Raw genomic sequence first — 21,485 nt, 5'->3', positions numbered from 1 at the left:
GACTGTAAAAACCCGTGACTTTTCTTCTGCAGTTAACAAAGTTGACTTAGGGTCAGAGTGGACCCAGCAGCTGGACCTATGAGTCTTAGGCCTGTCCTTTGCCAGTGTCAACGTGCTAGAAGAAACAGTGCAGCTTCCTGGAATGCTTAGTGCCAAGCCTAGAGTCCTGGGTTCATATCGTAGCTCTGCATTACTAGCTTGGTGACCCTGGGAAAATCTCCTCCATCTTCAAACCTCAGTTTCTTCTTCTCTAAAATGGGAGTAATAAGCTATGTACAATCTGCCTGACGGGGCTGTTAGGGTGAGAGAGCTAAAGCCCCCCAATAATGTGACCTGTGGTTTTAGTCTCCGGCCCCTGCCAGGGCCCTGTCCCTAAGCCTCCAGGAGTGACATCCACATCCAGTCCACTAATGTGTCTACAAATCCAGTGCCCCCCAGAGTTAGTTCTTCTTCCCCCCTCCTCTTCTTTCCCTCTCCTTTCCCTCTCTCTCTCCCTCCCTCTCCTTCTCTCTGTCTCCCTCCCTCTCTCCCTCCCTCTCCTTTCCCTCCCTCTCTCCCTCTCCTCTCCTTTCCCTCTCTCCCTCCCTCTCCTTTCCCTGTCTCCCTCCCTCTCCTTTTCCTCCCTCTCTCCCTCCCTCTCCTTTCCCTCTCTCCCTCCCTCTCCTTTCCCTCTCTCCCTCCCTCTCCTTTCCCTCTCTGTCTCCCCCTCTCCTTTCCCTCCCTCTCTCCCTCCCTCTCCTTTCCTCCCTCCCTCCTCTCCTTTCCCTCCCTCCCTCCCTCCCTCTCTTTCTCTCATTCTCTCCTCACCTCCCATTAATCCTTCTATCCCCCCAACATCCAGTGTAGAAGAACTGCTTCTGTCTTCTCAGCACGGCTCAGCTTCACAGGTGGCTCACCCAGTATGGAAGCAGGCGCCCAGACTCTAGTAGGGTTGCCCTCCATTCCCGGGGCAGCTCCAGCTCCCAGCCTGGAGGAGCAGCCCTGAGCTGAGCAGATGTCTTTGCAGACCCTTGCCCAGGTTCACCAAGCCCTGGGAGGCCGTGCCTCAGAGCTGAGCTTGGGAATTCTTGGTCTTTTGTTTCTTCAAAGTCGCTGACTGAGATGGTGCTTATTTTTCCATGATCTTCCTTCTCTAATGGGATGTGGAGATTCCGGAGAACAGGAATTCATCCAAAGTGTATCTGAGAAGAGATCCTACCCCCCAACATTACATCCACTGAAACACCGTACACCTCCAGAACATGATCCCCTTCCTCAGCCCAGCCCTTGTGTTGTCTTTGAGCTGGTTAAGTGCCAAACGCTCCCTTCTAGGCTACGTTGGGATTGGGGAACCCTTGAGGAGAAAGGGAAGAGGAGTCCAGTTCCTGGGATCTCATTTGGAGATCCTTCAAGATGCCCCCATCAGGGCCCCAGAGCTCATCGAAGCCATCATGGAGAGGCCTGGCCTGGGCGTCTTGGTGGTGCCGCTGACTCATTATGTGACTTTGGGCATGTCCCTGGCCCTCCCTCCTTGAACAGTGACAGGCTGAGGGGTTCTGAGATCCCTTGCATCTTGGCCATCCCATATTTCAATGAGGGAGCTTTCTCATTTTTAACTGGTCTCGCCAAAAGCATTAGCCAGCACTTGGGATGCCTGGGCACCCGGAGGGCATCTTTCTACCTGCGTAACTCACCTTGTTCTTTTCGTGTACGTTTTCAGAGGACAAAACTGACCTTGAAAATAGTGTCATGCAGAAGAAAATCAAAATCCCCAAACTTTCCCTCAATCACATAGAAGATGAGGAGGAAGTCCGAGACTATGGCGATGACGATGGGGAGTTTAGACACAGTAAGGTATCGCCTTCTTTCCTGTCTTGGGAAGGGCTCGAGGCCTTGGGGGAGTAGCCATAGCCTAAGAATTCCCCAGGTCACCTTATATGAAATTAAGAGGAATCAATGTCAAGTCTAATACGGGGATTCAAAAAATCAACTGCCCAAGTACAGGCTTGAGGAGGCGTGGAGAGCCAGTGGGTGTCAGTAAGATCTGGGGGTTTGAGTGGATGACAGTCCCCAGCCTAGCATAGCAACCCAAACCCCAGGTGGTCACTGCAGACCTTGGGCTGCCCAAGGAGGGGGATAATGTCCAGGGGAGCATCCTGCTCTCCCTCCCAGGTCACCCTGCACACAGTTGGCTCAGTGGTCAGTCCTGGGCACCACAGCTTACAAAGGACATTGAAGAACTGGAAAGTGACGAGTGTGCCTGTGCTGTTGGAGGGACGATGAAAGGCAGTGGCATACTTAGCTTGGAGAAGAAACAGTGTAGGAGGCATGGTGGGGGAAGGATTAGCTTTGTTCTGCTTGGCCCCAGTGGGAGAATAGCAACAGCCAGGGGTGGAAGGAGAACTTTCATCTCCTTCCCAAAGTGGAGTGGGCTCCCTCCGAAGGCCCCGGGGTTGGCGCCCAGTGGGGAGGGGTCTTCACACAAAGACTGGAGGGTGTGTGTCAGGGACACAGCTGCGGGCTGGACTGGATGCCTCATCTCCACTTATGTGGAGCCCCTGCCCGTATCTGGCTTCTGCTGTACAGTGAGGGGCCAATCAGAAGACAGGACATTGATGGCCCTTCAGTGTGTCAGGAATTCTGAATGCTTTCTCACCACAGTCCTGTGAGGTAGACCTTCAAGTATAGAGATAAGGTAACTGAGGTCAGAGGCAAGTGAGTAGCCTAGGGTCACAGCTGACGGGTGCTACGCCCATGGACTTTAGAGCTGGAGGGGCCTTAGGGACCATCTCATCCAAAGCCCCCCTTTTACAGTGGAAGAAACTGGGACTGAGACCCAAAATGGGCCTGCTCTCCAGTCCACACAGCTAGGAAGCAGTAGTGCCAGGATTTGAACCCAGGTTCCTGGTCTGGCAGAGGCAGATCCTGGGCAGGAGCCAAATGATGCCCCAGCCCCTGCTGGCTCTGAAGGGCTTGGCTGCATTGTGCTGGTTGTATGCCAGCCGCCCCCTTTAGCCTTCCCTCTGGAAACGTCTTTATGCGTTTGTTCAGCAAGAGAGTTCCTATCATAAAAGCTGTGAGCCCCAAGGCAGCAGCAAGCCTGGGGGCCTGTGGTCTGCCCTGCGGCCATGATGACCTCTCCTCCTGCCAGACAGGCCCCATATTCTAGGAGGGAGCTGGGGGGCAGGGTGAGGAGGGACTGATCGTCTTCTTCCTCAGGCCAGACTCTCACCATGCCACTGGAGCTCCTGGAAAGAGCAAGCACTGGGTGGGAGTCAGTGGAGCTGGGGAGCCATGGGCCGCCTTTGATCCTGGGGTCATCTTCAAGAACTCTCTTGGCTGAGACATTTAAAATAGAGAATGTCAGAGCCGGGAGGAGCCTAAGACTATAGAATACAGAATGTCAGCACTGTGTTCTTCTGTTCTAAAGCCCCTCCCAGCCCTGACATCCCCTGTCCTAAGGCCCCTCCCAGCCCTGACATCCCCTGTTCTCAGGCCCCTCCCAGCCCTGACATCCCCTGCCCTAAGGCCCCTGCCAGCCCTGACATCCCCTGTTCCCAGGCCCCTCCCAGCCCTGACATCCCCTGTTCCTGGGCCCCTCCCAGCCCTGACATCCCCTGTTCTGCGGCCCTCCCAGCCCTGACATCCCCTGTTCTCCGGCCCTCCCAGCCCTGACATCCCCTGTTCTCGGGCCCCTCCCAGCCCTGACATCCCCTGTTCTCAGGCCCTCCCAGCCCTGACATCCTTTGGTTTTGTGCTCATCTTGGGACATAAAAAACAAAAGTGTCTCCAGGTGGGCTTGGAGAGGCCCGAGGCTGAGGCAGCAGCAGGAGCATTTCTGTAGGCTCCTGGAACCTCAGCTCAGATGCACATGGGACCTCAGCTGTCTCGGTCTGGCTTTCCTGACTGGGCTGGGTTTCTTTGGGGGGAGTGTGGGGCCTGCCTTTCTTTGTATCCCCCATGCTTCGGCAAGTGTGGCATACAGTGAGCACTTAGTAAATGGTTATTGGCTGAGTTGTAAAGTGCAGGGTTCTCTGCCTCTTAAGTCACCTGCCCCATTGTTGGGCTCTTGTAGTTGTTTGCACCGTCCTCCTGATGGTGAGTGGCAGAGATCTGCTTCCTCATAGCTGTCCCATCCTGCCCCTCGCTCCCTGCACCTACCTATGTTGCCCTCTGGGGCTGGGCAGAATAAGTCCAGTGTCCCCGCCCTGGCCCAGGCTGTCAGACACTTGATGACAAGATCATGTTCCCCAGGTCCTTCCCCCAGCGCCTTCTGTGGCCAGTCTCCTGCCCCCTCTGCCCACTGTGGTCCAGCCCGGCCTCTGGCAGGGGGAGGCAGAGTAGGACGGTCGCCTCTCTCCCTCTGGGCAGATGGTATCCCTGAACCTTGAGGCCTCACACCACCTTTGGGCCGCCTTGCCATCCCTGAAATCTCACACCAAGTGCCGCCTCCCCGGACAGCTGGTGGCTCCTCCAGGTCCTCCCCATACCCCACGGAGCTTTGGGTCAGTGCCTCTTTGGGTGTATTGGACCTCTCTGTGCTGGTGCCCTGCCCCCTTTCCAAGATTCTGGGCCCCCTCAGGATGAGAGCCCTGGGCTTCGTATGCAGCAGTCTCTTAATGTTGGTTGTTTCACTCAAAGTCCCAGGACTTTTTCACCCCACCCCCACCCCCTTCCTCTAACCCCCGCTGCTCCCTCTTCTCTCCTCGTGCAGTTTACTTTTTGGGCCCAGGTACAGGAGTTGACATTGACCCCTGTTCCCTTTGTTGTCACCCCCAGAGACAAGAGGGGCGGAAGCAAAGTGAGTCAGGTGCCCACAAGAGCATCGAGGCCGTGGTGGCCCGCCTCGAGAAACAGAACGGGCTGAGCCTGGTGGGCAGTGCCAGCCCCGAGGACATCTTTGTGGACTCCTCTAAGGGCATGGACGGCATGGACAGCGTGGACGATGCCGTGGTGCCTCGGGCCCTGTATGAGGAGCTGCTCAGAAGCTACCAGCAGCAGCAGGAGGAGATGCGCCATATCCAGCAGGAGCTGGAGAGGACTCGGAGGCAGCTGGTGCAGCAGGCCAAAAAGCTCAAGGAGTGCGGGACGCTGGTGTCAGAGATGAAGGAGCTCCGGGACCTGAACCGCCGGCTCCAAGACGTGCTGCTGCTACGGCTGGGCAGTGGTAAGTGCCAGCTGTCCTGGCGGGGTGGGCAGGGAAGGCACTGACCTCAGCAGGAGGCCGCAGTGCACTCGAGGGCCTCCGTCCGAATCCCCGTCCTGCCCCTTGTCCCGTGGGCCTCCTGTGAAACGGGGCTGTTGGACAAGAACCACAGAATGTGGACTGACAGAGCAGAGCCGGGCCCGGGTGTCTGTGTCTGGCACTTTGCTGCCTCCCTTTTCACTAGTGGCTTTATCCAGAATTTACAGAGGGCACGCTTTCCATAGAACCCTAGCTCAGCTAGAGAGCCACCATCTTGGGTGACAGGGGGCTGCCAGGTCGCAGGAGGATGAGGCTAAATGCAAAGTTTTCCTCTGTGAGTTCAGCAGATCAGTTCTGCAGTGTGAGATGGGAGGGCCGTGTCTAGGCAGAGCCTTCTCTGGGGCTTTTGTGGGCCATGGGCTCAGGATTCGCCAACAATGGGGTTTTGTCAACTCAGGAAGTTTGGGAGATGGAAGCTTCCCCGTCCTGGACCCGGGACTGTCCTCGTCCTCCGCCCCGGTCAGACAGCCCCCGTCAGAGCACTGGGCTCCATCTGCGGGTGGTCAGAGGAGGGCGGCCAGGATGTCCAGGGTGCCAGGTGGAGGAACAAGGGCCGTTTAGGGGGTCCAGGAGAACTGCATTTGGGTCTTTGGAGGGCAGCCACATTAGCCATTGTCTGCAAAACAGGAGAACACTGGAGGGAGGGCCAGGGGAGCTGGGTCCAAATCTTCCATCTGACACTTGCTGCCCATGTAACCATGGGCAAGTCACTTCCCTCTCTGGGCCTCAGTTTTCTGTCCTGTAAAAGGGGAATGATAAGCATGGCCCTGTCCACCTTAGATCTGGGCGTCATTTTGGGTTGGAAAGCCCTTGGTAGGTATTGGAAAAGCAGAGGAGCGGGAGCTGCTACCTCTGCTTCTGTTCCCAGGCCAGTGGTGCCTGAGAGTGCTGAGACAGGCCCAGGCAGAGGGGAAGGCTTCTTTCTGTTCAGGATCCCACGTCCCCAAAGACGGACAGATTTCCATGAACGTGGTATGTGGCCGGGGCCTGCTCCCTCACCTCTCTGTATCCTCATCTGTAAAATGGGCATGCTAAGGTGCTAGAGAGACATCAGGTGTTACTATTATCGCCTTCCTGAAACCTGATCAACTCAGTGGGGAAAGTGGCCCAGAGAGGGGACGTCACCTGCCCAGGGTTTACCAGGCTTCCCCCTGGCAGTGCTGAGCCTAGGACCTGGGGCTAGACGTCCTGGTGTCCCAGGCTGCCTCGCCTCCTCCCACCACTGTGATCTACAGGGTTGTACATCTTAAGGGCTGGTGAAGATAATTTCGTTCAGAAGTTCTTCTCCAGTCCAGCCAGCGTGGTTTCCATTGCCCCAGAGGTTCATGAGACTCCCCCTTGGTCATGTGGCCGAAGAGCCCAGCGTTAGGCCCGGCCCCCAAGCCAGCAGAGGAATCAGCAGGAATGAGTGGCCATGCCAGGCTTTTTGATCTGGGGGGAGAAGAGGAAGAGGGGCTGGACCTGTTGTGCTTGGCCCCGCGGACAGAGCTAGGACTCGCAGGTGGAGGGCGACATTCCTCACAGGTGGAGCCATCCCAGAGTAGACGGTGGGGAGTGCCCCATCACGAAGGCGAGGGATCACTGGTCATAGGAGTTGGGCTGCTGGCTTCCTCCGGATGGTCCTGAGACTGAGTCAGTGCTGCGGAGGGAAGGAGCATCTTGTTTGGCCCTGGAATCCAGGGCTGCACTGTTGGCGGCTCCCACTGGGAGGTATTTGCAGGAGATGGATTTTTTTTTTTTTTTCCAGGGAACCCACTCCAAGATGAACCTTGTGACTTAAAGAGAGCCTGAGCTGTCCTTAGTCAAAGTTGAATTTAAGCCTTTAAAAACCCTCATTGGAAGCCACAGGAGTGCTGGCCTTTGGCAACAGGGAGAAATTTCCATCCCCAAATGAGCAGCCTTTAACCGTCGTGTGGCGGAGGCCTGGGGAATGGGGCATGGCTTTTGTTGTTTTCCTGCAACGATTTGCCTGGAAAAAAATTGCCCCTGCAGCCCAAGCGCCAGCACCGTGGAGCAAAGAGATTGGGCGTGCCAGTCCCTGGAGCGGCTACAGCAGAGCAATTCAGTCTAACCCAGCAGAAGTTCATTCAGCATCTTTTGTTGTTCAGTCATTTTTCAGTTGTGTCCAACTCTCGGTGAGCCCATTTGGGTTTTCTTGGCAAAGATACTAGAATCATTTGCCATTTCCTTTTCCAACTCATTTTATAGATGAGGAAACTGAGGCAAACAGGGTGAAGTGACTTGCCCAGGGTCACACCATGTCTGAGGCCAAATCTGAACCCAGTCCTCCTGACTCGAGGGCCTCTGCTCTATCCACTACATCACTTAGCTGCCCCTTAAAGTCATATTTTTAAATGCTTCAAATAACATGCATGAGATTATAAAGGAAAGCTATCAGATGGAAATAGTTATTGAAGTCTTTTGAAAAATCCAAGTCCACGGCACCTGGAGAGCTTTCCATGGCCCAGCTTAGAGCCCTCCATCTGCTGTAAGCCCCTCCCTTTGCAGAGGAGGAAAGGGACCCCCGGGAGGGTCCCCTGGGTCACCAGCCCTTCTGCCCGTTGTCTATAGGCCATGTCAGGCAGGTGTCTTTCTGCGGCTCACCATGCTGATGGCGTGACATTGCCTCACTTTTCTTTTTAAGGAATGGCCCTGGTCACCAGTGGGTTGGAGGAGAAGGGCTGGGTTGGAGGCATGCCACATTTGCAGGGCAGTTATCTGGGACTCTCTCTAAGTCCCCACAAATAGTGTGAATTTGGGCTCCCAGAACGAGGAGGGTCACAAGAAAAGCAGCTTCTATGCCTGGATGGGAGAGGAGGCCCATAGTTGGGGTCTGGAGCCATTTCGGATGATGTGTCCAGAAGCACTGGGGAGGACACAGACCTTCAAACCCCCCATCTCCCAATCCCCAGCATGACCACTGGGGGTTCCCACTTTGGCAGGGTCTGTGTCCAAAGGCCAGGAACAGATGACTGTTCAAGGCATGTGGAGCCTTCTGCATTCACAGATGCATGAAATGCCGTGATGGTGGGCACCTGAGCCCTGTGGAGACAGGACATGCCCTATGGGATGCCCAGGGTATAGCAAGGGAAAGGAAACGAGAGGCTGGGGGTAGTCAGAGCCAAGGACCGAGATCCTAAAATGAACACAAGGTTTAGAGGCAGAGAGAGGGAAGGGGTGAGTGTGTGTGTACGTGTGTGTATGTGTATGTGTGTGTGAGAGAAACAGAGAGAACACCTGTGCATGTGTATGTGTGCATATGTATATATGTGTGTTTGTGAGAGGGAGGGAGAGAGAGAGAGAGGAGAGAGAAAGAGAGAGTGAGAGAGAGGAGAGAGAGACAGAGAGAGAGAGAGCGCCTCTGTGTGTTTGTGTGAGTGTGTTTAGGAAGAAGAGCATTTCAGGACAGGGAGGATACCCAGATGCCCCCAGCCTGAGCGTGGTCTCTGCTGAACTATATCCAGGGGGTGGCAGTGGTCTTTGGGCATCAGCTGGCTGAGGTGGGTTGCTATCCTGGGCACAAGCATGCTGAGTCTTCCCCCTCCTCCAACCAGTGGCACCAGTGCTGGATTCAGACACTAAGCTGTCACTGCTTTGTGACATTGGACCCTCTTTCCCCACCCTGGGTGTCAGTTTTGTCACCATTAAGAAGGGAAGCTCGGATTCTGTGTCCTCGAGTTCCCCCAGCTCTGGCTCCTGTGCTTCTAAGAGCTGTGGCCGAAGCTCAGAGGAGGGAGCTATAGTGGAGTGGTGAAACCCCTTCCTCCCCTTGTAACCCTGGGCAGGGCCCTCCTTCCTCTCTCTGGGCCTCAGTTTCCTCCTCTGTAAAATGAGAGGTTTGGAGTTACTGAGTTCTGGCATCGCTTCCAGCCTAGAACTGTGGTCCTCAGATTTGGGGTGAAACTTTGAGCTGCCCAGAGCAGGAACCGACCTGGAGCTGACCCCCATGAATTCAGCTTCAGTTCTCCTTGTGTTCCCTGCTGGTGTCATGAAGGTGACTCTGGGCCCTTGAGGGAAGAAGGCTCCAGCCACACTACACCTGCTCGAGGAGGTCCAATACCCAGCTTCTGGTGGGGGGCCGTGACGACTGTGACCGAGGCTCAGCAGAGCTGAGGGGTGGGAGTCCTTGACCTCCCGCTGCAGCAGTCGCAGCGCCTCCGAGGTTTGAGTAAGGGCTTAGCGAGGTGGCCACAGAGGGGCACGTGTGACGGAACACCTTCTCTCTATGCTCTTGGGCTTCCCAGCAACCCTGGGAGGTTGGTAGAAAAGCCAGTGAGCCCGCAAGCATTTATTAAACACTTACTGTGTGCTGGGTATCACCAGTCATTCCACAAGCACTTATTAAGTGCTTACTGAGCTCTGGAGATGCAAAGAAACAAGTCCTGCCCCAAGGAACCTTTAGTCTAGCTGGGGAGCGACACCCAACAGCTAGGAGAGCAGCACTGGGTAGACCAGATAGATTGGAGGGAGCCAAGGGAGGGAAGGCATTTGAGGGCTTCTTAACCTGAGGTCACTGAACCTTTTTTTTAATATTCCAATAGCTGTATTTCAGTATTCCTCATTTCCTTTGTTATCTTTGGCATTTAATTTTGCACATTTAAAAGCCTTCTGAGAAGAGGTGTCTAGGTTTCACCAGACTGGCCCAACGTGGGCCAGGACACAGAAAAGGTGAAGCCCCTGGTGCAGTGGGTGGCCCTCAGCTCCCCCACTGATTTGCAGAGGAAGCAGGAGGGGCCGCCGTGAAGGCTCCTGCTCTCCATATCCAGTGGTTCTTCAAAGGCACCGCTCTTGAATTACCTGCCCCCTCCTCCAGTAACAATAAGCAGGCTCCCAGACTCCTGGCTCACAGTCGTGCATAGAGCTCGTCTGTAGAAGTAACATCAGGCTTGTTGCAGTCCTACCTGTGGGTCACCTCGGCCACCTGAGCGAAGGTGGGCAAGGGGCCAGAAGTGAGGAGCTGGACACCCCACCTGTCCCATCCTGCGTGTTGTGTGCTGGGCTGGTCCACAGCAGATCAGAAGCGGCCAGGCAGGCCCCCAGACAGGGACCCTGAACTGATAACGTGCCGTCTGACAGGTGCTCAAAGCTAGGCTCAGCCCTGCTCGTTAACTGTTAGTCAGAGGCATGACCCTAAGACCTTAAGAATGGTTAAATTTGGTTCTTTGGTCTTAAGAACGCAGCAGCATACATGAGAAGCTCATTTCCCAGTATCGCAGCAGGGCTGTTCGTGTCCTTCCCCAAAGCCTTCAGCACTGGGAAAGATGCAAAGATAGGTGAGTCTCTGTCCTCAGGAAACTGACAATCTGGTAGTGGGAGAAGACACGGATGGGCACAGGAGTGGTTACAAGCACAGACCAGAAGTGTACAGTGCTAAGAGATCCCGATATGGAGAGATTCGGAGGTGTAGGACCCGCCTGGAGGGCAGTCAAGGTGTTGGGAGGCTCTCTGGTATGAGGAGCCAAAAGCCAAACCCTCCCAGCTTGTAGGGAGATCCCAGAGGGCCTCCTGGAGCCGGTGACCTCAGGTCCCAGTTTGAAAGGACTTCGAAAGAGGTTGTCATTGGCTGGGGGGAGGGGTAAGGCAGAACTAAGGGCGATGGTGCGAGATCACAGATGAGGAGGGTCAGGTTGGGGTGGGAGGCCAAAGCACAGCTGTATCTCAGCCGAGCAGAAGGCTGGCCCAGCTTAGACCTCCCACTCTACTGGTGGTAGACGTGTTGGGGAGAAGGGTCGAGAGGCAGCAGGAAGACTTCCTGGAAGGGGCAGCCTGGTCTGGGGGATTCCCATAGTCAGGGAAGGCCTACGTGCTCCAGCTGATGGTCTAAAGGCCTCTCCTGGTCTCCATTCGCATTTTCCATTTGTTAGGTGAGGGCTATAGTCCATGTCGAGGACTGAGTGGAGCCCGGGCTTCCAGTCCTGGCTAGGCAGCTCACTACCTGTGTGACTGTGGGCCAGTCAGCCCCATGGACCTCATTTCCTTTCTCTTTAAAATGGATGACCTCTGTAGGCCTCTCCGTGTCTGACCTTCTGTGTTCTGTGACCTGAGGGTGCTCCCAGCTCTGACAGCCTGTGTTCTGTGTTTAAAAGTTGTCGCTGCCAGGGTCCTAGAAGTGAGGAAACTCTGCTAGGCTGCAATGTCTCATGGGGGTAGTGTGAAATGAAGCATTTGTCCAAGGCCTGCAGTAAACTCTTTACCACATCCCCTGGGCCCAGGAGGCAGCCCGAGGGCCTGGATGACCTCCACTAATTGTGTTCTCTGCTGCTGGCCCAGAAGCCTGTCACCTCAGGCAGCCCCTGGGGAGTGGAGAGGCCAGAGAAGGCTCTTCTTCCCTTGGGACCAAGAATCTTCACGGCTAGTTAACACTGCAACAGTTGAGTCTACCCTCCACCCCCTACTCTAAGGGCTTCTCCCTTCAGAGAGCCCTAGCAAGGAAGGAAGCTGGCCCACCCCCCTGCCAAGGCCCCCTCACTCTCAGAATGTCCGAGCTGGAAGACCCCCCCTCCCAGCTGGAAGGCCCCCAAGCCACATTTGGTAGGCCAACCCCTACCTGAACAAGAGACCCTGCCCCCAGCATCCCTGAGGAGGGGGTGGCTTCCAGAGGCGGCCCGGTCCACTCTGGGACTGGCCAGCAGAGCCATGACCAGGACAGGAAGACCCTGAGCCCTTGTGGACATGCTCCTGCTCCAGCTGGGGTCTGAGGAGGGCAGAGATCAGTGGGCCCATCACCTCCCTAACTCTGGCCACTGAGTGGGCAGCCTCTCTCTGGTGTCCTCGGCCACCCTATTATGCTCACCTCAAAATGAGCTTGTAAGCTGTAGCAGTGCATATGGCTGCTCCTCAGTCAACATCCCCAAGATTCTCTTAGGCTCTTGATTCGTAGTTTACAAATGAGGAAACTGAGGCACACTCATGTGGCTTGAGCTCAGTTCTATGCCTCCCAGGCATGGGCCTGTGGGGTGGGGGTGGGGGGCAAAGAGAGGAGAGCCCTAGAGGGTAGACTTCAGCCATCCCTAGTCCAATCCACACACAAAAGAGGAATCCCTGATAAAACCTCAACCAGGCCTGCCATTCCTAGGCTGAGATATCTTATTTCTGACTCTGCTGAACTCGGAGAAACAGGAACTGCTTCCCCCTTTTCAAAGCCCTTTCTGCATCCCCTGGGATGAATCCTTCGTGATGGGAGTAACAGGTGTAAAGATGAGTTGGGAGAGAGAGGAGAGTGGGCACGTAAGAATAGGGTAAGGGCATAGGGAGGGTCTAGGCAGCACCACTGGGGTGTCTGCATGTGGCCAAGCCATACCTGTTAAGTGCCCACGTGTACTATGTGCCAGGTAAGAGACAGTGTCTGCCTTTGTGGGGCTCACAGTCTAATGGGGAGATACCCACTACTGTCTCACTATAGATAGCATAAGCAGGAAATAATTAACAGAGGGAGGGAGGATGCTCATTAAGGGGGCTGGGAAAGGCTTCCCATAGAAGGTGGGATTTTAGCTGAGACCTGAAGCCAGGGAAGCCAAAAATGTGACACTGATCACAAGAGTCTTTGAACCTAAAAGAAACTTGTGTTCTTCTGGAAAGGAAAACAATCTGAACACAAACTCTGTACAAAAGTCATTTACGAGGAAGGAGCTGCTTAGCGTGTGTGGTCTTTGTTCTGCAGCTCCCCTCTAACAGGGAAGACAACATGCAAACCAGGTCCTTAGAGGATATGCTCAGAGTAGGTGGAAGGGTATTTCAGAGGGAAAGCACTGGGGGAGGCAGCAACCAGGGAAAGCCCACTGCAGAAGGAGGGATTTCAGCTGATCTTGAAGGAAGCCGGGAATTCTAGGAGGGAGAGGTGAGGAGGGATGGCATTCCTGGTGTGGGGCACAGTCAGGGCAGAGGCATGGAGATAAGGCAGTGGAAGGTGTTGTATTTGGAACATAGAGTACAGGAAGGAGAATCACGAGACTGGAAAGGTAGGAGGGGGCCAGAGGGCTTTCAGTGCAGGCAGAGGGGTTTGTATTTGACCCTGGAGGCCAAAGGGAACCGCTGCACTTTATTGAGTAGGGGAGGCAGGGGTCAGGGTGGGACATGGTTGAGCCTTCTTCACTTTGGACTGCAGTGGGCTGAGAGTGGAGGCAGGCACCCAGTGGTCTGGGTTTTGGGTGTTGGATGGTGGCAGGGTCTGAGGATAGAAGGGGAAATTGACGGGCCAGGATGTCCCCATCTTGGCAACAGATGGATGTGGAGGGATGAGAGGCAAGGAGGAGTCAAGTCCGACCCCAGAGGTGGGAAGTTGGGGGTCAGGGAGGGTGATGACGCCCTGGTTCCCCACTCCTGAGTTACAGATGCTGTCTCAGTGACAGCCATACGTCAGTGTGGGGAGATGGAGCTGCCCCTTCCTGGCCCACCTATCTTCCCCCCTGTGCGGAGGTACCTGGGGTTTTCTGTGGATTAAAATCAGTCTTTGCTGGTGGGCCCTGGCCTGGAGGAAGTGCTAGGAGGCATTGGATTGCTCTTTGAGGCCCAGGCCCAAGGCCCAGTGGGTGACATACCTGGACAGGGTAGGTAGTGAGTGCCTTGGTTGGAAGGAGGCTTGCTGCTCCAGGCTAGATTCCCCCGGCGATGTATGTGACCCTGGCCTCGGAAAGGCTGTGGCCCAGGTCAGCTTCCCGGGGAGGAGACACCAGGCAGGTGTGCTGGTCACAGGTCTCTGCTGAGCTGTGACAAGCAAGATCTTTCCTGATTGTGTGACGCACAGAGGGGCCACCTGGAGTGGGGGGGGGGTCTGAGCCCGGCTCAGGCTTTGGTGCCCAGACCCCATTCATGCATTAGTTGGTGTGCTGGGCCCCAGTGGTCCTGCCCTCATGGGGCTCTTCCTGCCTCCGGGGTCTAAGCCGCCACATATGATGATGTACTGGGAATGAGCCCCCTGCAGTGCCCAACACAGCCATTCCTGGGAAAGCCCAAGAGAGAAGCAGGCCCAGGCCAATGCCACCTCTCTCTCAGCCCGAGGGCTCCTCGCCTACGAGATGGACATGGGAGCATTTACAGGCGGCGGCTCTCATGCTGCCCTCGCCCCATGCCAGGGGAGCCCGGGCTCTGGCAGGCCTGCCAGGCTGGACAGGTATCAAGTCCAGGCCTGGTGACGGGCGCTGCCCCTCATCGGAGGCCTGACCCTGGGGCAGCCGGGCTATTCTTGAGGTTGTCTGCTGAGGGTTTGTTGGCCAGGTTACCACCAGGTTCTGGATGCCGGGGGTACTCGCCTTCCCCTAGGTGCTGTGCTGGGATTGGGGGCAGGAGGAGTCCCTGCCTAGGCAAGTGCAGAACTTGAGGACAGAGAAGAAAGAAGCGCGGTCATGCAGAGGAGGGTTCGAGGGCCAGAGGAGCAATGGCTTGGTGCTAGAAGGGAAGTCTGAGCTAGTCTGACCCTCCCATTTTACAGAGGGAACAGAGGAAACTGAGGCCCAGAGAGGTGAATGGACCCCCCCATGGTCGCACAGCTGGTACGTGCAGACCTATAATTTGAACCCAGATCCAGCACACTTTCTACTGGACCATGCTGTCTCTCCACTTGTTCTCTGAGCCTCAGTTTCCCCATCTGTAAAAATGAAATGAGGGCATTTGTGTTCCTTGCTTTACAGGCAAGTGCTTTGTCAGCCTGGAAGGACATGAAATGTGGTGGTGGGGCTGGGGGGAAGGGGGCCTTGTCACTGTTATTGCAGTGATGAGACAGGCGAGAGCTGGAGGCATCAGAGGGGGCTGGGCCTTGAAGGCAGAATAGGATTCGGAGAGGGGAAAGAAGAGTTTTCCTCCTTTTATTCATTGATATTTGGTGATCCCTTCCCACAAATTCCACTGAGCCCCAGGATCCGGGACCGACGGTCTTGTGCTCAGAAGAGGAAGACCCTTGCCCAGAGCCACACACAGCAAGGCCACATGAGTGGGTGCCAGGCCTGACCCCCGGGCCGTGTTCCCTCCTGCCCGCCTCCCTCCCATGCAAACCTGCCTCAGACCTTCCCTGGTTACTGTGGCTTCTTTTCTGTTTTACAAAAGAATGAAGAACATGAACAACATAGTGTGCTGGAAAGGATACCGGGAATCAGGACCTGTGTTCTAATCCCGGCACTGCTCCTGTTGAACTCTTAGACTTGGGGAAGTCCCTTTCTCCTCTGGGCCTCCATTCCCTCACCAGTATCTTGGGGGGTTGGCAGTCAGTCTGGTGAAGCCCACAGACCCCTTCTCAGAATCATGATTTTAAATGTGTACAGTAAAATACAGAGGATTGCTAAGGAAACTGATTTATATTGAAACACAAAATAGATGTGTTTTCTGAAAAGTTCACAGAGCCCAAGTTAAGACCTCTTACATTGGATGGTCTGGGAGGCCTCTTCCAGCTCCAGACCCTCCATTGTCTGTGTGACCTTCCCTTCCTGGACCGTGGTGTCCTCCTCGGTAAATGAGGGGTGGGGCCAGGTGTCCAGCTCTGCCTCCCTCTACTCTGTGATATTGTCAAACAAGCAATCCCTTTAGGATAATGTGTATTTGTATGGCTCAAGCTAGGGTGGAGTAGAAAGAGCTATGTCAGGAGCCTGGGGCTCACAGCCCAGCTCCAACCCTTAAGCCAGGCCCACTGAGCCTGGCCCCACATCTACCAGATGGGAGAGTGCCCCACTACGCGTGGGCGGCCACTACCAGGACCACATGAAGACAGCAAGGGCCTCGTGAGCTCTACTGCACTGCCATCACCATTGTCAATGATTGTTGAGGTTGAACAATGCAGAGTCCAAGGAGAAGGGCGTCCTTCTTGGTGACGGAAGTCATCAGCCACTGATTAAGCACCAAAGACCCTCCTTGCAAGGCCTTAGATTCTCCAGGTGCTCTTGCCTGCAGGCAGCACTGTGCTGATTGGGTTGAGCCTCCCAGAAGACAGCCGTCAGCACTCTGAAGATTCAGCGCCAGCTTTCCACGTGAGAAAAACCAAGTGGATGAAGCATGCCGACTGTCCAGACCATGCCATGAAGTTGGGTGGAGAACCTGCAGAGGTTGGGCCTAGAATTGGCCAGGGGAAAGGAACTGATCAGCATTGCCTTGGGGAAATTTCAGTCACCTTTGTGGGAAGTGATAATAAAGTACCTTTCAGAGGGCGTGGATGCTACCTGCCAGGGGCCGGCCAAGGCCTTCTTGTAGAGGGGCCTGGAAGGAAGCCCCACGGTGTGACAGCGGGTGCATTCAGGGAAGGCCCCAGGACCCCCAGCTCTCATCCCACCTTGGAGTCGGGGCGGATGCTCCCTGAATTGTACAGTGTCTTTCTCAGAGAAACATGGAATCCTAGAGTCTCCAGATTGGGATGACCCTTGGAAGTCATCCCAGGCTGCCCTCTTTCTCATTCAGTGCAGGAATCCTTTAGCAGCATCCCCGGCCACACTCTGCTCCAAGACCTCCTGGGACAGAGGGCTCCCCACCTTCCCAGGGGGGCCTGGCAGATAGTTCTGCTGATTACAAGCTCTCCATTACACTGAGCCAAGGTCAGCTTTCCTGCCCCTCGGAATTAGGCAGAGGGGAAGAGGGAGGCTGGCCTGTGCAAAGATGTATAGGTGGGAGATGGAGAGTCATCTGGAGAATGGCAGAGAGGCCGGCTTGGCGGGACCTCAGCGGGGTGGAGTGATGTGCACTAAAGCCAGAAAGGGGGGGTAGAGGTTGCCCAGGGCTCTGAATGCCAGGTGAGGCCATAGACAGCCACTGGGATTTATTGAATGACAGAGGAAGATAGTCAAACAAGTAGTTATTACAGAGCACTACTATGTGTGAGACACTGTGCTCTGTACTCAGCACTGGGGTTATTAAAACACAAGTGAACGGCCCCTGCCCTCGAGGAGCTTCCATTCTCATAAGAGAGTCAGCACATACAGTTATAATTACATGCAGAATAAATACAAAATTCATTCAAGGCAACTCGGTAGGGGATTGTCCTTGAACATGGAGAAACCAGGAAAGGCTTCGTGTAGAAGGTGGCCTTTGAGCAGAGTCCTGAAGGCCACCAGGGATTCTAAAAGGTGGCGCACGTCAAGCAGAGGGAACTGCCCAGGCAAAGGTGTGGAGACTGGATATGTGCAGAACAGCCAGTAGGCGGTTTTGGGTGTAACACAGAGAGCACAGAGGGGTCTGAAAGGGTAGGAAGGGGCCCAGGGATGAAGAGATTGAAATGTCAAATGAAGGAGCCTGCGCTTGATCCTGGTAATTGTTGGACTCTGTGGAGAAGGCAGTGACACGGTCAGAAAACGACCTGCAGCTATGTGGAAGAGGGGATTGGTGCATCCGAGCAGGGAGAGGCTACCGAGGGGCTACTGAGTCCAGCCCTGCGATTATACAGATGAGGAAACTGAGGCAGGCAGAGGTTAAATGACTTGCCCAGGGTCACACAGCTGGTACTTGAGCCTAGACTTGAACTCGGGTCTACCTTTCTTTAAATCCAGCCCTCTCATAACAGCACCTGCCTCCCAGGGTGGTTTGAGGATCAGGTGAAACGATCGTAACATGCCTAGCACAGCGCCAGGCACGTGGGAAGCTCGATGTGAATGTTAGCTCCTGTCATTGCCCACCACGCCATATTGCCTCTGGGTGTTAGCTGTGTGAAGGAAGAGGGAGAGGCATATTTGAGAGTTATTGTGGGCAGCTGAGTGAGAGAATGCTGGAAGCAGGAAGACTCCAATCTTGTCCCAGACACTTAGCTGTGTGCCCCTGGGCAAGTCACTTAACCTCTGACTGCCTCGGTTTCCCATCTGCAGAATGGGGATAATTCTAGTATCTTCCTCCAGGGTTATCATGAGCCACATGAGATTCTATATGTAAAGTGTTTTGCAAACCTCGAAGTACCATCTAAGTGCTCATTGTTTACTGTTAGAAATGGCAGGATTCCCTGACAGGGATGTGGGGGGCAGAGAGCAAGGGGGAGGTGAGCCTGGCGCTGAGGGCATGAGCCTGGTCACTCAGGAGCATGGTGGTGCCCTTGACAGTGATTCAAAGGTCTGGAGAGAAAGATACCAAGTTTTTAAATTTTTAATTAATTGGTTTATTTTTAGTTTTCAACAATCACTTCCATAAGCTTTGAGTTTTAAATTTTTTTCCCCCTCCCTCCCCACTTCCCTCCCCAAGTCGGCATGCAATCTGATATAGGCTATATATATAAATTCCTATTAAACATTTTCATATTAGTGATGTTGTAAGTAAGAATTAGAACCAATAGCAAGAACCATGAGAAAGAAGAAACAAAAAAATGGAACAAAAAAGATAGCAAATAGTCTGCTTCGATCTGCATTCAAACTCCATAGTTCTTTCTCTGGATGTGGATAGCATTTTCCATCATGAAACCTTTGGAGATGTCTTAGATCCTTGTATTGCTGGGAAGGGCTAAGTCTATCAATGTTAGTCATCTCACAACGTGGCTGTTACTATGTACAACATTCTCCTGGTTCTACTCACTTCACTCAGCATCAGTCCATACAAGTCTTTCCAGGTTTTTCTGAAGTCCACCTGTTCATCATTTCTTACAGCACAGTAGTATTCCATTACATTCATATACTACAACTTCTTCAGCCATTCCCCAATTGACTGGCATCCCCTCAATTTCCAATTCTTTACCACCACAGAAAGAGCTGCTATAAATATTTCTGTCCATGTGGGTCCTTTTCCCATTTGTATGTTCTCTTTGGAATACAGACCTAGAAGTGCTATTGCTGGGTCAAAGGGTATGCACGGTTTTATAGCCCTTTGGGCATAGTTCCAAATTGTTCTCCAGAATGGTTGGATCAGTTCACAACTCCACCAACAATGCATCAGTGTTCCAATTTTCCCACATGTTCTCCAACATTTATCATTTTCCTGTTTTGTCATGTTAGCCAGTCTGATAGGTGTGATGTGTACCAAGTTCTATTTTGGGGATACTGAGTTCAAGATGCCCAGGGGATGTTTGGTTCAAAATGTCTGACAGTTGCCATGAAGGACTGGTGCTGAGGAGCAGGAGGAGAATTGGCTTGAACAGATCCAGAAATCTGCATGAAGATGGTTGTTGAGCCAATGGGAGCCGATGAGGTCACTAAGAAAAGGGAAGAGGGCTCAGGGCAAAGCCATGGGAAACACCTAGGCTTAGTGAGGGTGACTGGCACAGGAGACTGAGGAGGAGTCCAGGGAGGAGTGTCAGGCTGCGCAGAGGTCAAGGGGGCTAGAGGTCAAGAAGAGGCTGCTGGACTTGCTTTAGAAAGGGCAATCTCAGTTGAGTGAAGGACCTAGAATTCAGCTTCCAAAGGGCTGGGGGAGGTGTTGGAGGAAGGGGAGCAGAGACCAGGAGCTTAGGCGGCTTCTTCCAGGCCCTGGTCTGGGAATGAGAAGAGAGTAACAGGGCGACACCTTGGCTATGGCACAGCATAGCAGGCTCGGTCGGTTGTTCACAGCAACGAGGCAGAGAAGGGACTGATTGATGAGGAGAGGCTAAAGACTATAGGGAGGGCAGATAATGGAGAGGCCCAGCTGCTGGAGAAGACAGCAGGAGATGGGGGAGACATGGCTAAGAGAAGGCTGGCCTCCTTGTCAGAGAGGGTGCAGGGAGAATGTCGAGGGATTGTGAGATTAGGAGAGTGGGGAATGGGTGGACGTGGCCAACAACCTCTGCCTTCTCTGTTCTTGATGAGACAGAGTCTTCCGGGGCTTTTGTGGAAGCTTCAAAGAGAAGAGTAGGTTAGGAATGGCCTCCAATCCCATGTTGGGACTGTTCATCAGTAGTCCCATACTCTTACTACCCGACTGACCCATTTTTTGGAGGGATCATTCATTTCTTAAGCAACACCCCTATTGCCCCTAGTTCTCTCTTCTGGGGCCAAGCCTTCCACATAACAGCCCATCCCAACCTTAAACCCCACTGCCATGTCTGCCTCCAACCCCAGTCTTCTCTTCTTCAGGCCAAACGGCCACACGTCCCTCAGCTGACCTACATGGATGCTGGGTCCTTTGCCATCTTGGTTGCCCTCCAGGACCCTTTCCAGCTGTCTTTAGCCATGGCACTGAGAATGAAACACAGTCCTCCTAGTGAGGTCTGACTAGTGCAGAGGATAGAGGGACCATCCCCTCCCTCCGTCCCTCCCTGACTCCTAATCAGTTTCACATTACATTTCCTTGACTGCCCCATTAACGCTGTTGACTCCTGCTGGGCCCTCCGTTTTCTCAGGCCGCCACCCCTGATTTCTTTCACAACATCCCCTAGTCAAGTTGTTTGGCCTTGTTTGTGAACACCCCTCCATAGCCTCTGCTCTGGGCACAGTGGACTTGGATTCTACCTAGCTCTGCCTCCCTGGGTGGCCTCAGGCCATTCACCTCTCTAGACCTCAGCTCCCTCACTGAGAAGATGAAGGTGCTGGTGTCCATGGCCTCTCAGGTGCCTTCTAGGCACTGGCCTTGGGTGCTCTTTTATTGGCCAAGAAGGGTATTGTTCTTGAAAAGCTGGCCACAGCTGGCTCAAGAGAAGATCCCAGCCCTGAAAATGCCAGCCTGTGTCTACTTCCCAGCCACCTGGCCTAGTTCTGCGCAGACCACTGGGGAAGCCATCACAGCCCTGTCCCATTCCTGCCGCCATAGACCTCTAGGAAGCAGCAGACTTCTTGGAGGTGGGATATGTGTCTGAGAAGGGGTCAAGGGAATCCCTGTTCAACCCTGAGTCTGTGACCTCTGAAATTCTGTGAGCCTGTGAATTTGCTGTGGGGACAGATTTATGACCCATCCTCCTTCCTCCAGACAAAGGCCCGAAACCGAGTGGCCATAGCCTTGCCCACCAGCAGGTCATTTATGGATGGGAGGGGAGCCTCAGACTGAGCTGAAGCCTACTGGCGGGTACCGGGTGTTTCTCACTGGCCTGTTTCTTCAGTGCCCCTGCGTGAGGTGTCCAGTGTGAGGAGGCATCTGTGCTGGCCCTGTGGCCTGATCCCTGCCCTTAGGGAGCTCACAGCCCAGGAGAGGGAATAAAACGTGGACGCCGGGGTGCAGTGCCATAGTCCCAGAAGTGACCGCCATCATGGCGGAATGAGGAAAGTGCACCCACCTGAGTCTTGGCACAGTGGAAGGAGGACGGCTGTGGCAGAGGGCCCAGGGTTCAGATCACACTAACCAGGCAGGTCAGTCAGTTAGCATTTATTGCAGCTCACTTAACCTCTCGGCCTCAGTTTCCTCACCTCTAAAAAGTCTTCCCAGATCCCTCCCAAGTCCAGCCCTATAAGCTTCTGACCTGACTTCT

General features: G+C 54.2%; 2 protein-coding genes across 3 annotated transcripts in view; both read left to right on the top strand.

The window, feature by feature from the left end:
- The window catches only part of AGBL4 (AGBL carboxypeptidase 4), a 900,343-nt gene that overhangs the window by 749,721 nt on the left and 129,137 nt on the right, over positions 1-21,485 (top strand). The gene's annotated exons all lie outside the window — the stretch shown is intronic.
- Positions 1-21,485, top strand: part of BEND5 (BEN domain containing 5) — a 46,130-nt gene that overhangs the window by 14,107 nt on the left and 10,538 nt on the right. The window contains exons 2-3 of one of the 2 annotated variants that reach the window (XM_020987713.2): positions 1,700-1,833; positions 4,759-5,146. In XM_020987713.2, coding sequence (XP_020843372.1) covers positions 1,700-1,833; positions 4,759-5,146 — 522 coding nt within the window. The remainder of the gene's footprint in view (positions 1-1,699; positions 1,834-4,758; positions 5,147-21,485) is intronic. The other variant, XM_020987714.2, reaches the window with a different exon arrangement.

Source organism: Phascolarctos cinereus, unplaced genomic scaffold (assembly GCF_003287225.1).
Source record: "Phascolarctos cinereus isolate Bilbo 61053 unplaced genomic scaffold, phaCin_HiC Scaffold_5;HRSCAF=322, whole genome shotgun sequence".
Taxonomy (NCBI): Eukaryota; Metazoa; Chordata; class Mammalia; order Diprotodontia; family Phascolarctidae; genus Phascolarctos; species Phascolarctos cinereus.
This window is presented reverse-complemented; position numbering and strand designations above follow the sequence as displayed.